The sequence below is a fragment of the Saimiri boliviensis genome, chromosome 6 (assembly GCF_048565385.1).
Source record: "Saimiri boliviensis isolate mSaiBol1 chromosome 6, mSaiBol1.pri, whole genome shotgun sequence".
Classification (NCBI taxonomy): domain Eukaryota; kingdom Metazoa; phylum Chordata; class Mammalia; order Primates; family Cebidae; genus Saimiri; species Saimiri boliviensis.
This window is the reverse complement of record NC_133454.1, coordinates 118200365-118216665: the sequence shown is the minus strand read 5'-3', so window position 1 is coordinate 118216665 and position 16301 is coordinate 118200365. Positions and strand designations below refer to the sequence as shown.

General features: G+C 35.7%; 1 protein-coding gene across 3 annotated transcripts in view; it reads right to left on the bottom strand.

Moving 5' to 3' along the window:
• ZFP91 (ZFP91 zinc finger protein, atypical E3 ubiquitin ligase) overlaps positions 1-16301 on the bottom strand; it is a 90846-nt gene that overhangs the window by 57868 nt on the left and 16677 nt on the right. For 2 of the 3 annotated variants that reach the window (XM_074401497.1, XM_039470520.2), the window contains exons 3-6: positions 1735-1944; positions 1449-1485; positions 723-827; positions 44-178 (exon numbers count right to left, since the gene is read on the bottom strand). In XM_074401497.1, the coding sequence (XP_074257598.1) occupies positions 44-178; positions 723-827; positions 1449-1485; positions 1735-1944 (487 nt within the window). The remainder of the gene's footprint in view (positions 1-43; positions 179-722; positions 828-1448; positions 1486-1734; positions 1945-16301) is intronic. The other variant, XM_039470521.2, reaches the window with a different exon arrangement.

Genomic DNA, 16301 nt, shown 5'->3' with positions numbered 1-16301 from the left:
TCAAAATCTGTTAGATTTCCATTTTTAATAACTGCCTACTCACTTCCTCGGAGGTTCCTCATCCTCTCTAATTTCATTCTCCTCTTCTTTCACCTCCACTTCTACTTCCACTTTAATTTCCTTCTTTTCCTTCTCTTCTTTCACCTTCCCTGATTTTCTCCGTGGCTTTGGGGTTTCCCTGAAAACAGAAATGCATTTCAACACTAAACAAAAGATCCTTTCAAGGAAGACTATGACAACAAATTAAAGCTTAGAGTTATCATTTATTAGCTATAAAACTACAATCCTCAGTTCATGAAATGTAATTTCTTACCAATCATTCCTCACATGCATAGTAATAATCTAAATATATGTATATGATGCTCATGGAATGAACCCTCCCCGGACTAAAGATGCCTGTAAATCAAATCTCACTATAATTGTAAAGAGAAATGAGACAGTAAGTTAAAAAATTCTAAGTATTCAGGCAACTTATGATACCCTGTTGAGATAAAAGATACAGACTCATAAAAACTTGGATATAGTCAAAGTTCTACAAATGGGAGAGGGGATTATATCAGGATATGGTAAGATATTAGACTCACAAAACAAGTGCATAATTAATTACTCATTTAAAGTTAACTCTATACCCATTAGTTTGGCAACAGAAAAAATAAAAGCATTCAACAGTGCTTTCCTACTTCTATTTCACTGACGTGTCTGGAGTAAAATCTGAGACATGCCTTTCTAAGTGGGGTTTGTAGGTCTCATCTCTTGGATCATCTTTGAATGGTATCTCCTCTTCACTGATTAACATCTCTTCCTCCTCCTCCTCTTCCTCTTCGCTACTAAAAATAAGTAAATAGAAATGAGACATTCTGGTTTTCAGAATCATATCTGAGGGGATTTTATTTGGTAATTAAGAGGTAGCCAAAAACTGAAAGTCATCCAGCATTTTCATCCTAATGACCTAACTGGACTGAAATCTCACTGCTTTATCACAAAAAATAATAACTGAAACTAAAAATATATAAATCCTAGATATGCTTTCACTTTATTAAATAAAGACAGGATGATAACGGCTCAATGGCATTAAAAGTTAATAAACAACTGACTTTGTAATACTGTCTGGTGATCTGCTATATCGAAAGACCTATCAACAGATAAATCACAACTTAAGACAGAAGATTGTAATAAAATCTCAAAACCTTGGCCAAAACACCCGTATTTCACATTAGTGCCTACCATGGAATAAGCCCAAACTTCAAGACATGATTTCTAAGATGTATAACTAGATTACATGGTTTAAGTTCTAAACAAGATCAACAGAGAATCTAAATGCCGTATCAAAAATGCAAGTTATTTTCTCTTACAGCTCAAAGTCATTTCAACTGGAAGCAACTTCTGAATCATTTACTATGATTATGCTATGTCCCCAAAGGTTTAAAAATGAAATTAATTTTTTTTACCTAATGCCACCTGGAGACTGATGCTCTTCTCCAACATCTAGAAAAATAAAGCCAAAACGATATTTTATTTATATAGATATGAGATATTTTCTCTCTGCAGTCAAGAAATGCAAATCGAATTATGGCATGGGGTAATTACACACAATATCTGAAAATTGTTCAAAGAAGTACTATCTACACCATCATACCTGTCCCTGACAGCTAAGCTGTTAAGACAAATGTTCAACACTACATTTAAAAAAACAGCAACTATTTAGTAAACAGCCATATTCTAGTTGTACTGTACCATAATCAAGTTGATCTGTATTTGGTTCTGACTTGCAGATGAGCTGCAATGAACCGGTCTTGGACCGAGAGCTTCGAGTGTTCTCTGTATCACGATGGCGAGAAACAGATGTCCTACTACTACGCCAGCCCCGGCTAGGTCTAGATGCAGCAATGGAAACTTCCTGAGGGAGGGCAGAATCTTCTTCTTCCTCTTTTTCTTCCTTGGGATCTAAATAAAAAGACATACCATTCTCTTTAAGTTTACAGTTAACCAATAACCATTCCTGTATATCTAATTGTAGATACAGTTACTTAGGGATAAATTAAATATTTTCAAAGAAAAAAAAACTAAAGAGTTTTACTGAAATAATAGAAAAAATGAGAGAAAAATTAGATAAAACTTATCCTTAATATCAACATGCTAAAGAAATTACTTTATGTTGCAAAGTAGTAGTTTTATGCTGCCTTATCTTCTAAAAATGCAATGCTAACTATGCAAAATACACTTAAGTAACTGGGTTCATGGAATTCTAGCTTTTAGATTTAAGTTTAAAAAAACAAAACAAAACAAAACAAAACTAAATTAATTGGTCCCAAAGAGGTGACCAGCAGAACTAAAGAGGCACCAATAAGAAAGAACCATAGATCTAGATGTTGTTTACAATCAAACAAGTCCATAACAAATTACTAAGGAGGAATTCCGAAACAGGAATGCTTTTCATCCTAATTGAGAGTTTTTCTTAGAACCACACCATAAATTTGAACTAATCTATACAGCAACTGCATGGTGAGGTCCAGCTCCGATGCTATTCTGTTGCAGTTGTTCTATAAGATACTGTACAGGAGGACACACAAAATCTGTTATTGTTATCCTATATTTCGTCATGTTTTAACAGTGAATGAAGTACGGTAGGTCATCCTCTCTTGAGCGGTTTAAGTAATTAAAAAGTTAACATCAGAAACTGGCTTTCATACCTGGAATAATTACTTAGACCTATATAAAGGTAGTACATTAGAAGTGAGCCCATTTTAACAATAGAAGATTCTTTAATAAACGTAGAATGGGAAAAGCCCAATAATAAAACAAAATTTCTGGTCATAAGATATACATAAGAACCATTTTCCACATGTTAAAATCAACCAGAAACAAAGCCTAACAACCCAATACAAAAATAGGAACAGAGTGGGCGCAGTGGTTCATGACAGTAATCTCAGCACCTTGGGAGGCTAAGGTGGGCAGATCACAAGGTCAAGAGTTCGAGACCAGCCTGGCCAACGTGGTGAAACCCTGTCTCTACTAAAAATACAAAAATTAGCTGGGTGTGATGGTGTGTACCTGTAATCCCAGCTACAGGAGAGGCTGAGGGAGGAGAATCGCTTGAACCCGGGAGGCAGAGGTTGCAGTGAGCCAAGATTGTACCACTGCACTCCAGCCTGCACAACAGGCAAGACTCTGTCTCAAAAAAAAAAAAAAAAAAAGAAAAGAAAAGAAAAGAGAAATAGGGACAAACAACAAAAGGTCAATCCACTCAGAATGAGGGAGACTCAAATGAAAACAAGAGCATGACACCATTTTTATCTATCATATTGGGGATGATCAAAATGTTTGAACACATACTATACTGGCAAGACTGTGGGAAAACAGGTACCCTAATACACAGATATGGTATTAGAAAACCTCTATGAAGAACAATTGGACAATATATATCAAAATTATAAATATATATACCTTTCCACATGAAGTTCAACTACCAGAAATTTATTCTACAAAATTGAAATTATATTTATAAAGGACTAATGTATAGCAGTGTTTTTAAGTAGTAGAAGAGTAGAAAACTAAACATTCAAAGGGGGATTGGTTTCATCAATTATTTATTTGTGCATATATATAAGATATATATATCTCTCTTACATACTATAATAACACTTCTGGAAAGATATACAAGAAATTTGTTAAGTACTTCTAGGGAAGAAATTCGTAAGTACTTATAGGGAAGGTCCAAAAAAATGTGTAGTAATTTCACCTTTAAGTATATACCCTAGAAATATAAACTGGCACATGGAGGTTAACTGTTAATAACAGCAAAGAACAGAAATAATCTAACCCTCTGTCAAAAGTAAAGTGCTTAAATAAACCATGATATCTTACTATGATGGAATACTATATAGAGGTATCTGTTAAAAATAATATCGAATTATCAGCAAAGATATTGTTAAATGTATAAGACACAAAACTATATATAGTATGGCAACATTCTTGTTTAACATTAAAAAACAGTTTACTATGGAGCAATGTAGTGACTATAGGATATTTTAGCTTGACACTGTTTTGAAAGTTGCATGAGACTATACTGAAGTAATGAAATTACTTTGAAACAGAGACAAATAGCAGTAAGACCAGTTCTAAACCATCGTAATTATTCAATCAGTTGTGCATTTTCTTACAGGTGTCTTTTCAATTCATTATTGCATCACCCTCCTATCTGAGCAATGTAGTGACTATAGGATATTTTAGCTTGACACTGTTTTGAAAGTTGCATGAGAATATACTGAAGTAATGAAATTACTTTGAAACAGAGACAAATAGCAGTAAGACCAGTTCTAAACCATCGTAATTATTCAATCAGTTGTGCATTTTCTTACAGGTGTCTTTTCAATTCATTATTGCATCACCCTCCTATCTGAGCTATTTTAATAGAAAAATAAAACATTAACACAGGTGAAAATACCTCAAAGACCATTCAATCTAAGTACAATCCATTAAGTTTTAGTCATAAAGTATTTAGAAGGCTAAAGAAGCTTATTCAAAATCACAAGGTTAGATAAGGACATCTAGATTTAGAAATTAGGTTTTAAGATTAATAATCAAGGACTTTTACATGTAGGTCATGACTACTTTTAAAAAAAATTTCTTGAAAGAGAACAAGTCAACACCACCTGTGAAGTATTACAACATTTAATAATAGAAACAACATTTTTTTCCTTAACCCAAATGTACTGAGTTGGACTCTGAACCTACTCCATAACCTTCTGTCCTCAACAAAGCTCTTTTCTTCTTCATGATGAAAGGATGGTATACCTACAACTTCTCATACCATGGATTTTACTCATTGGATAAATAATGCCAATTTGATTTTTTTTAAAAAAGCATAATAGCCTATCTTACTGAATACCACCACTCCCAGCACCTAAAAATCTAGTCTTTAAAAAAAACACACACACAAACCATCAGATAATGAGAGCAAAAATGTCCCTCCACAGAAATAAACACACACCATGAACAAAAACTTTCAGAGTCAACTTTGTGGAAACTCTGGACAATAAAGGTTATAAAAGCCAAGTGAGGGCACAGTGGCTCACGCCTGTAATCCCAGCACTTTTAGAGGCCAAGGTGGACAGATCATGAGGTCAAGAGATCGAGACCATCCTGGTCAACATGGTGAAAACTCTGTCTCTACTAAAAATACAAAAATTGGCCGGGTGTGGTGGCACGTGTCTGTAGTCCCAGCTACTCGAGAGGCTGAGGCGGAAGAATCGCTTGAACCCGGGAGGCAGAGGTTGCAGTGAGCCAAGACTGTACCACTGTGCTCCAGCCTGGTGACAGAGGCAAGACTCCGTCTCAAAAACAAAACAAAATTTGAGTGCTTACTCACAAATCAGGGAAGAAAAAAAATCCAAGTGAGCAATGAATCAAGAAAAAGGTGAGCTGAGACATTTAGGAAATCTCTGTCATATCATTTGCTGAATATAAGCTAAAGGACCAGAGCCTTTAGAGACCACACAGACAGAAGTAGGAGCTAAACATTGGGTACTCATGGACATAAAGATGGCAACAACAGAAACTGGTGATTACGGGGTGAGGGGTTGAAAAACTATTGGGTACTATGCTCAGTACCTGTGTGATGGAATCATTTGTACCCAAAATCTCATATCCTACAATATGTCCCAGTAACAAACCTGCACATGTACCTCCTGAATCTAAAATAAAAGTTAAAAAAAAAAAAATATTTAATGAGCTAAAGAAAATCAGCGCTAAAGAAATCACTGACAGAGTATTAAAGGAAATCAGAAGAAATGTGACTCACAAATACAGAATATCAAGAAGCAGGGTATAGCATCTCATGCCTGTAATCCCAGCACTTTTGGAGGCTGAGGCAGGTAGATCACCTGAAGGCAGGGGTTCAAGACGAGCCTGGCCAACATGGTGAAACCCCGTCTCTACTAAAAACACAAAAATTAGCTGGCTGTGGTGGCATGTGTCTGTAAGCCCAGCTACTTGGGAGGCTGAGGTAGAAGAATTGCTTGAACCCAGGAGGCAGAGGTTGCAGGAGCTGAGATTACACCACTGCACTCCAGCATGAGTGACAAGAGCAAAACTCCGTCACAAAAAGAAAGAAAGAAAAAAAAAAGGAACAAGAGAAAAACAATTTTGAAGCTGAGACGTGTAATAACTGAAATCAACAATTCACTAAAGGATTTCCTTCAACAACCGACTTGAAAAACAAGAATCAGTGAACTTTAAGATAGGTCAAAAGAGATGATCCAGTCTGAAGAATACAAAGAAAAAAATAAAGGAAAATAAATAAAGCCTTAGAGATTGTTCAGACAACCACTAAGTACATCAACACATGCATAATCAGATTTGCAGAAGGAGAGAAGAAAATGAACAGAAAGAATATTTGAAGGACTGTTGGGGAAAAAGTCTATACAAACAAGAAGTTTACCTAACTCCAAGTAGGATAAATCAAGGACATCCATACCCAGACACATTATCATCAACTGGTAGAAAGACAAAGAACCATGAAAACAGCAAAAAAGTGACTCACTGGCAAGAAGTGTCTCATCAGCAACAAGGAATGCTCAACAAGATTAACAGCCTATTTCTCATGAGAAACCATGGAAGTCAGAAGGCAGTGTGATAACAAAGTGATGAAAGGGTGAAAAAAAAATTGTCAAGCAAGAATTCTACGGCTGCCAAAACTATTCTTTAAGACATTATCAGAAAATCAAAAACAGCTTATCACTAGCAGATCTACCCTATAAAAAATGCTATCAGGAGTCCTCTAAGCTGAAAATTAAAGAACACTATACATTGATGAGAAGGTCAATCAATCTAGAAAATATAATATATATAAACCTATACATAGCTAACATTGGCCCCTTCCCTCTCCCCCACCTTGAAATGTGTGTATGCGTATATACATACGTATGACCAACATGTAACATATATAGCAAAGATTTACAGAATTGAAAAAATAGTTAATACCACAATCACAAAAATGGAAACATCAGTACCCCACTTTCAATAACAGAACCAAACACCAGTCAGAAGTTTGATAAGGAAAGAACTCAAGCAGTATTTAAAAAATTAGACATATTATTAAAAAACAGACATGTTGGGCCAGGCACAGTGGCTCACGCCCATCAGTCCAGCACTTTGGTAGGTGAGATGAGAGGATCACCTGAAGTCAGGAGTTTGAAACCAGCGTGGCCAACATGGCAAAACCCCATCTCTACTAAAAATACAAAAATTAGCTGGGTGTGGTGGCATGGATCTGTAATCCCAGCTACTCGGGGAGGCTGAGGCAGGAGAATCACTTGAACCCAGGAGGCAGAGGTTGCAGTGAGCTGAGATCACATCACTTCACTCCAGCCTGGGCAACAGAGTGAGATTCCACCTTGGGGTGGGGCCAGGAGGGAGCAGGACAGGACACAGACATATTGAAAAGTCTTAATAAATTCAAAATGGCTGCAGTCACATAAAGTATATTTTCTGACCACAATGGAATGAAACTAGAAATCAGTATCAGGAGGAAAACTAGAAAACTCACAAATATGTGAAAATTAACACACTGTTAAACAACCAACTAATCAAAGAATAAATCACAAGGAAAATTACAAAATACTTAGAGATTACTGAAAATGAAAAAATATCCAAAAACTTAGAGAATGCAGTGAAAGCAGTTCTCAGAGGAAAATTTGATATAAATGGCTACATTAAAATAGAAAATAAAATCACATGCCCAAATCAATAACCTAACATCCTACTCATGAGAGCTAGGAAAAAAAGAACAGAGAAAACCCAACGCTAGCAGAATAAAGTAAGTAAGTTGGTTCTTTACATAACAACAAAATCAATAACCTTTTAGCTAAACTAAGAGAAGACCCAAATTACTGAAAACAGAAATGAAAGTGCGACACTACCACTGAAATAAACATAAGAAAACACAATGAATAGTATGCCAACAAATTAAATAACATAGATGAAATCAACAACTTCTTAGACACAAATTACCAAAAACAATTCAAGAAGAAATAGAAAAGATGAACACACCTTTAACAAGTAGACAACTGAATCAGTAAATAAAAAGCTTCCAATAAAAGAGACAGAAGCTGCCAGATGGTTTCATTGCTGAATTCTACCACACATTTAAAGAATTAACTCGTCTTTCTCAAACTCTTTTAAAAAATAGAAGATGGTACACTTCCCAACTCATCCTATAAACACAGCATTCTTCTGACACCAAAGCCAGACAAAGACAAAGCCAGACAAAGACACCACACACACACACACACACACACACACACACACACACACATTATAAGCCAATATCCCTTGCAAACCAAATATAACATCATATTAAGAAGATTAGACACTATGCTCAATTGGGACACGTCCCAGGATTATAAGGGTGGTTCAACATTAAAAAATATATATGTTATATGACACATTAATAAACAGAGGAAGAAATACACTATCATTTCAATTGATGCAGAAAAGGAACCTGACAAAATTAAACTTTCATGACAAGACCACACAAAAACTGGGACTAGAACTGAACTTCCTTAACTTGACAAAGAGCACATACAAACACCCAAGGGTTCACATCATACCCAGTGGCAAAAGACAAAACTTCCCTTCTAAGATCAGGAAGAAGACAAGGATGCCCTCTTTTTTCACTTTCATTCAACACTGTACTGGAAGTTCTAGCCAAGCAATTAGGCAAGAAAAAAAAGGGGACCCAAAGTGAAAAGGAAGCAGTAAAACTGTATCTCTTATTTGCAGATGAAAATACCTTACATATAGAAAATTCTAAAGAAGTCACAAAAGAAAATTGTTAAAGGTAATACGCAAATTCAAAGTGCCAGAATATAAGACCAACACATAAAATTCATTAATTATATTAGCAATCAACAAAAAGGAAATTAAGAAAATGATGACCTTTACAACAGAATAAAATACTGAAACATTGTTAAGATGACAATACTCTGAAAATAAACCCACAGATTAAATGTAATTCTTATCAAAACCCCAGCTCCCTTTTTGGTAGAAACTGATAACTTGATCCTGAAGCTCACAAGAAAATGCAAGGGATATAGACTAGCCAGAGCCATCTTGAAAACAGAGTTGGAAGATGCACTTTGTTCTTCTCAATTTTAAAAACTACAAAGCTTCAGTAATCGATACAACATGTTACCAACATAAGGCTAATAATTAAATCAACTAACTGCATTAAAGGTCCAGATATAAATCTACACATCTATGGTCAACTGATTTTAAGAAGGTGGCTAAAGACCATTCCATAGGAGAAACCATTGTCTCTTCAACAAAATGGTGCTAAGAAAAATGAATATCCGTATGCAAAGAATGAAGCTGTATTCCTTCTTCATGCCATATATAAAAATTAACTCAAAATGGATCAAAGACCTAAACATAGGAGCTAGCACTAAAAATGCTTAGAAGTGAAGACAATCTACAGAATGGGAGGATATATTTCCAAGTCATCTATCCGGCAAAAGTCTAATTATCTAAAATATATAAAGTCTTTTGATTTAACAAGAAAAAGACAAACAACCCAATTAAAACATGGGCAAAGAATCTGAACAAATTATTATTTTATTTCTCCAGAGATACACAAACAGTCAATAAGTACATGAAAAGATACTTCACATCGGTCATTAATAAAATGCAAATCAAAACCACATGATATTACCATTTCCCACATACTACAATGTCTACTAAAAACAATAAAAAAAAGAAAATAAGAAGTGTTGGTGAGAAGGTAGAGAAATTTGGAACCATTGTATATTGCTGGTGGACATGTACAATGAGGCAGCTAATGAGAAAAACATTACTTATGGAAAACCTAAGAAAAATGTTAAGAAAAACTTGGACACAGAATTACCATATGATCCAGCAATTTCACTTCTAGGTATATACATCAAAAATTGAAAACAGCTATTCAAAGAAACACTTATTACATATGAACATTCACAGAAGCAAAATTCTCAATAGCCAAATTTGGAAACAACCCAAATATCCATTAACCACTGAATGGATAAACAAGATGTCATATACATATACAGTGAAAATTTTTATCCAGCCATAAAAAGGAATGAAGTATTAACACATTACAATATAAATGAACCTTAAAAGTATGCTATATGATCGATGCTAAAAACGAAAGCCACATATTGTGTGATTCTAACTATATAAAATATCCAGAATAGGTAAATCCACAGAGACAGAAAGTGGATTCATTTTTGTTGCAGTTGAACAAAGGGAAAGGGGGAATAACTGCTTTTAATGGGTACAAGGGTCTTCTTTGTTGGTAGTGATAAAAATGTTTGGAACTAGATAGAAGTGATGGCTGTACAACACTGTAAATGTACTCAACGTCACTGAATTGTATGCTTTCAATTTTTTATTACCATTTTGTTATGTGAATTTCACCTCAAAACACACATACGCGGGCACAAAAGTACCTCTAGGTTTCTGGAATAGAAATTGACAACTGAAGGAGAATCCATAAATTAGCATAAACAATCATACACAGATAAGAAAAGAGCCAAGTTTCTTCTGTGTGGTACTTCAAAGACAATTTCCAGCTGTTTCTCACAAGAGCAGCTAACTTTGAGGAGGTTCCTTGATATGTAAATAATAAGAGAAAAAAGCCCTAATAACTTAGGTAAAGGAAGACATCATGCTAGTCACTGCATGAACAACAGGCAGGCACAGTGAACGTAACTACAGTTAATTAACCCTTGAACAACATAGGTTTGAACTGCATAGATCCACTCATATGCAGATTTTATTAAATATGTAAGAAAATTTTTTGGAGATTCGTGACATATTGAAAAACTTACAGATACACTGTGTAGTCTAGAAATACTGAAAAATTAAGGTATGTCATGAATGCATAAACTTTACATAGATGCCACTCTATCTGATGACATTAACATAAAATACACAATTATAAAAAGTTAAAATTCAACAAAACTTACAGTCACAAAGTCTTAAGACTATATAGGGTGTCAAAGTCCAGAGAAATGTAAAGAAACATAAAGATGTAGTATTGAATAGCTGCATAAAATTAACTCAGTACATACTACACTACTCTAATAATTTCATAGCTATCTCCTGTTGCTATTGCAGTGAGCTCAACTGTTTCAAGCATCTTCTTAAACTATCGCGAGGATAACAATCATAACCTGAGTGAATTTAGTGTCACAATAAAAGTAATCTCTCTCAGTTAACTCATTTTTCACTAGGCTTAGAGCAATACCTGAAACCTTCAATAACACTATGGGACCCACGAGTTGCCACCAGTGATACTGGAAGTGCTCCCAAGAAAGCAGAGAAAAGTTATGGTATTACAAGAAAAAGTTGGAATGTTTGATAAGCATAGAAGATTGAGGTGTGTAGCTGCAGTTGCCTACTATTTTAAGATAAATGAATCCAACATAAAAAGTACTGAAGAAAAGGAAATTTGTGATGCCATCGCTGCATGTACCATAGCAGGTCCAAAAATGTTGCAGGTTTTGCAAAATACTTTTATCTCACATTCAAAATGCAACCTTTATGTGGGTACAGAACTGCCATAAAAAAGGCATACCTACAGACTCTAAGTCAAGTCATTATATGACCACTTAAAGCAAAAGAAAGGTGAAGAATTCAATGCCAGCAAAGAATGGTTTGATAATTTCAAAAAAAGATTTGGCTTTAAAAATGTCAAGACAATAAAAGAAACTTCTACTGACTAAGAGGCGGCAGACAAGTTCCCAGACACCATTAAGAAAACTGTTGAGAAAGAATATCTGCCTAAGTTTTTAATGCGAACTACCCTAGTCTGGAAAAAAAAAAGCCAGGAAAGGCATTTATTAATAAGGAGGAGAAGCACGCACCAGGATTTAAAGCAGGAGAGAACAGACTAACTTCACTGTTTTGTGTAAAAGCAGTTAGGTTTATAATCAGGGCTGCCCTTATCTATAAAGCTACTAACTCTTGAGCCTTGAAGAGAAAAGCCAACAGTCTTTTGGTTGTACAACAAAAAAGCCAGGAAAACAAGAACTCATTTTCTAGATTGGTTCCACTGATGCTTTGTTCCTGAAGTGAGGAAGTACACCTTGTCAGTAAAGGACTGCCTTTTACAGTTCTTTTGATATTGGACAATGCCCCTGGTCACCTCATGAGTTTAACATCAAAGGTGTTGAAGTGGTCTACTTGCCCGGTCAAACACAATGTCTCTGATTCACTTTCCAGATCAAGGGGTCATAAAAGCTTTAAGTCTCATTACAGGATAGTCTACAGAAAGGAACAGGAAAGATCATATCATTGAAGATGCCAACATTGTTAAAGAAAATTTCTGCTGGAGAAAATTGTGTCCAAATGTTTTGCATGACTTCACAGGATTTATGGCAGAGTCAATCAATGAAATCATGAAAGACATTGTGAATATAAAAAAAAAAAGTGGTGGCAGGGTGGTGGTGGTGGTGAAGAGTTTAAAAATATGCATCTTGGATAAATTCAAGTGCAGACACCACAGAGGAGGAATTAACAGAAGATGACATGATGAAGATGAGTGCTTTTGAACAGGTGCCAGAAGATGAGAAAGACAACATATAAGAAGCAATGCCAGTAAACAAATTAATATTTAAAACTTAGAAACTCTGGCAGAAAGGTTCCAACTATTCAAGATTGCTTTTGACTTCTTTTATGACAGGAACCCTTCTATGATACCTGCCCTGAAACTAAAGCAAATGGTTAAAGTGTAGAAACATTTGTAAAATGAAAAAGCAAAAAAGAATTCAGGCAGAAACTGTATTTCTGTAAAGTTGCACCAAGTGTTCCACTCCTTCTAACTCTGCCACACCTGATGTAAGAGTAATGCCTCTTCATCCTCCTCCATAGCCTACTCAATGTGAAGAAGACAGGATACAGACCTTAGAGACACTTAATAAAAAGTAAATATATTCTCTTCCTTACGGTTTTTAAAATAACATTTTCTTTTCTCAAGCTTATTTTACTGTAAGAATACAGGATATAGGCCGGGCGCGATGGCTCAAGCCTGTAATCCCAGCACTTTGGGAGGCCGAGGTGGGTGGATCACAAGGTCAAGAGATCGAGACCATCCTGGTCAACATGGTGAAACCCCGTCTCTACTAAAAATACAAAAAGGTAGCTGGGCGTGGTGGTGCATGCCTGTAATCCCAGCTACTCAGGAGGCTGAGGCAGGAGAATTGCCTGAGCCCAGGAGGCGGAGGTTGCGGTGAGCCGAGATCGCGCCATTGCACTCCAGGCTGGGTAACAAGAGCAAAACTCCGTCTCAAAAAAAAAAAAAAAAAAAAAAAAAAAAATACAGGATATAATACATATACAAAATATGAATTAGTTGACTTTATGTTACTGATGAAACTTGTGATCAATAGTAGGCTATTAGTAAAGATTTTGGGCAGTTAAATGCAGGTTTTTGCCTGTGAGGGGGAGTTGGGGCCCTAACCTCCATGTTGTTCAAGGGCCAACTGGACATTCTTGAAAGAAGGAGGTATCAAGTAAGAGTGGTTGGTTGATACTATGAATTGAGACAGTAAGAGATTAATACTAGGCCAGGCGTGGTGGCTCAAGTCTATACCCGGCACTTTGGGAGGCGGAGGTGGGTAGATCACTTGAGGCCTGGAGTTCCAGACCAGCCTGGCCAACATGGAAAAACCCTCTCTCTACTAAAAATACAAAAATTAGCCAGGTGTGGTGATGTACACCAGTCCCAGCTACTCAGGAGGCCAAGACCATAGAACTACCCAGGAGGCGGAGGGAGCCATGAGTCCAGAGTGAGTAGAGATCACATCACTGCACTCCAGCCTGGGCAACAGAGTACAACCTCATCTCAAAACAAACAAACAAAAAAAAAAAAAAGAGAGAGAGAGAGAGAGATTGATACTACTGGCAGGAATGTTTTCTTCTAATTCTTTTAGACAGCAAACAATGAAATATGCAGGATTCATATCAATCCTACAGCCAGAGGTAACTACTAAAACAAGCCAAACCATCAAATTCCAAAAGATGAGAGCCACTGCCATAAAACATTTTAAATTAGAAGAGCCATTCTAACATTATCAATGCTAATATCTTATGGTAGGGTGAAACAGGGTGTGGTTGGTTGATAAGTTGGGAAGATACTAAAGGTAAAGGTCTTCGCAACTCTCTTCAAATATTTAAATTTCTTCTGGGCAACTAACAAATCCTAAATATTAACTGCCAGGTAATTTTTTTTTTAATTTCTCAAAAATCAGTGATCATAACCCTGTCAAGTATTTATTATTCTTATCTTTAAGATAAAAAACCAAGTAACTGACTTTCCAAAGCTCACATATTAAAAGTTGTGGAGGGAAATGAACACAGGTATATTTAAGTCCAAAGTCTGTATTCTTTCTACTATACCACACCTAACCATATAAAAGAGAAACAGGAAAGCACCAGTGCAAGGGCTCGATCCAGATTTGGCTCATTTCCACCTAGCCTTGGATTCAAGTGCCAAAAGAGGGCTCCATTTATATAATGTACTAACCTGAAAGACCTATAAGAATTATTCCATGAGTCAATTTTTCATCTAAAGCCAAATACTATATTTCCTTATGTTTCAAAATAAAACTAAAGAAATTTTATTGTGATTAAAAACCGGAAATGAGATTTAAATTATATTTAAGAAATTAAAGAATGTTTACATTCCAAAATGGTTTACTCATTTTCAAATCAGCATTGTCTATTAATACTTAGATTTTTCTTTCTTATTCTAGTCATCTCTCACTGTTACTCCATCTACATATGGTTTTTCCTGGGTTACCAATTTCAAAGCAGACATCAGCCACTGGTGCACTGACAGAAAGGATAATGTTAGGTTTTCACAGAATTTCTGCAGATATTAAAAGTTTAGAGCAAAAAAAAAAAAGAAAAACTGAATCACAAAGTAGTGTCATTAACTTTCAAAGTATCAGCATTAAGTGAATTAGTTCTCCCTTTTAAAAACATTAAGACTTTGCTCAGGCATAAGTTTGAGAAGGTGAAAGAATGGTTTCTATGAAAGCACAGCTCTTAAAACTAGCACTCATTAACTTAATGATCTCTATAAAATTGGCTCAACATTTAAGTTTAACTAAATATGGCTGAACTCTGAAGAATAAATTAGTGGTAACCAGCTGACAGAGAAGGCGGGTGAGAAACAAGAGTACATGTATATGACTTGAGAACTGAAAGAAATTAGATAAATATGACTGGAGGAGAGAAAGATAAAACCCATCATTTATGATGCTGAGGAAGCAGGAAAAAGTCTAACAAGGTCCTTCCAGAATCCTGGTTTTGGATCTTATCCTAATAGCCATAGAAAGAATTTAAACAGAAAGGTGACATGATCAGATTTACATTTTTAATGTTCATGTTGGTTGTAGGCTAGACAATGAGCTAGGCAGAGGCAAGAGCAGATGCTAGGTGATGAGCTAAAAACCTACTGCAGTAGGCCAGGCAACAGATAATAATAGCTTTAAAGAGGGTAATACCACTGAGTATGGAAAGAATTAGAGATACAAGAAATAGGAAATAGACCAGACAGGACTACAGAGTGATTTAACAGGGATAGAGGGAGATGTCAAGGATTTGGGATTCTAGATTTCTGACAGAAAAAGATCAGGGTTTTTTGTTGCTTGTTTTGAAGAGACACTAGAGAGAAAATATGTTCTGCTTTGACTAGGTCTGAGATTACTGCTGAGTAAAACATTAACAGACCTGAAGTTCAAAGGAGACAGTGGGCTACAAACATAAAACTGGGAATTGTCAGCACATAAAAAGAAACTATTATCATCTAGATTTAGCTTGGTTCATATAAAATGGATCATTTTCAATATTTATAAAATGTGTTGTTTTTGGCTATCCCCAACATTTGGCTTGCTCATTGATTTCTCTCTTCCAGCAGCAGTTTTGGATTACAAAATAAAAACAACCACAGTACAATCTTGTTCTGTTAATACCACTTTTTCTGGGGCATGAAAGACATATACAAGGGTAGCACCAATATTTAGGACATGTTTAAGAAAAGGTAAGAGCAGAACAGCACTGCAAAAACAGAAAAGTTCAGAGATTTGGAGAACAGAAAACATTACAGGAAGAAATTTGGGGGTCTCAGCAACAAGGCTAGAAAATTATAATTCATCAACTTTGTAGAGACCTTGTATCCAAGCCTAAGAAATCTGAAGTTAGTAGGGAATCTCTAAAAGAGTACAAGTTACATGACTTGATCTCAAGACTGCATGACTGCT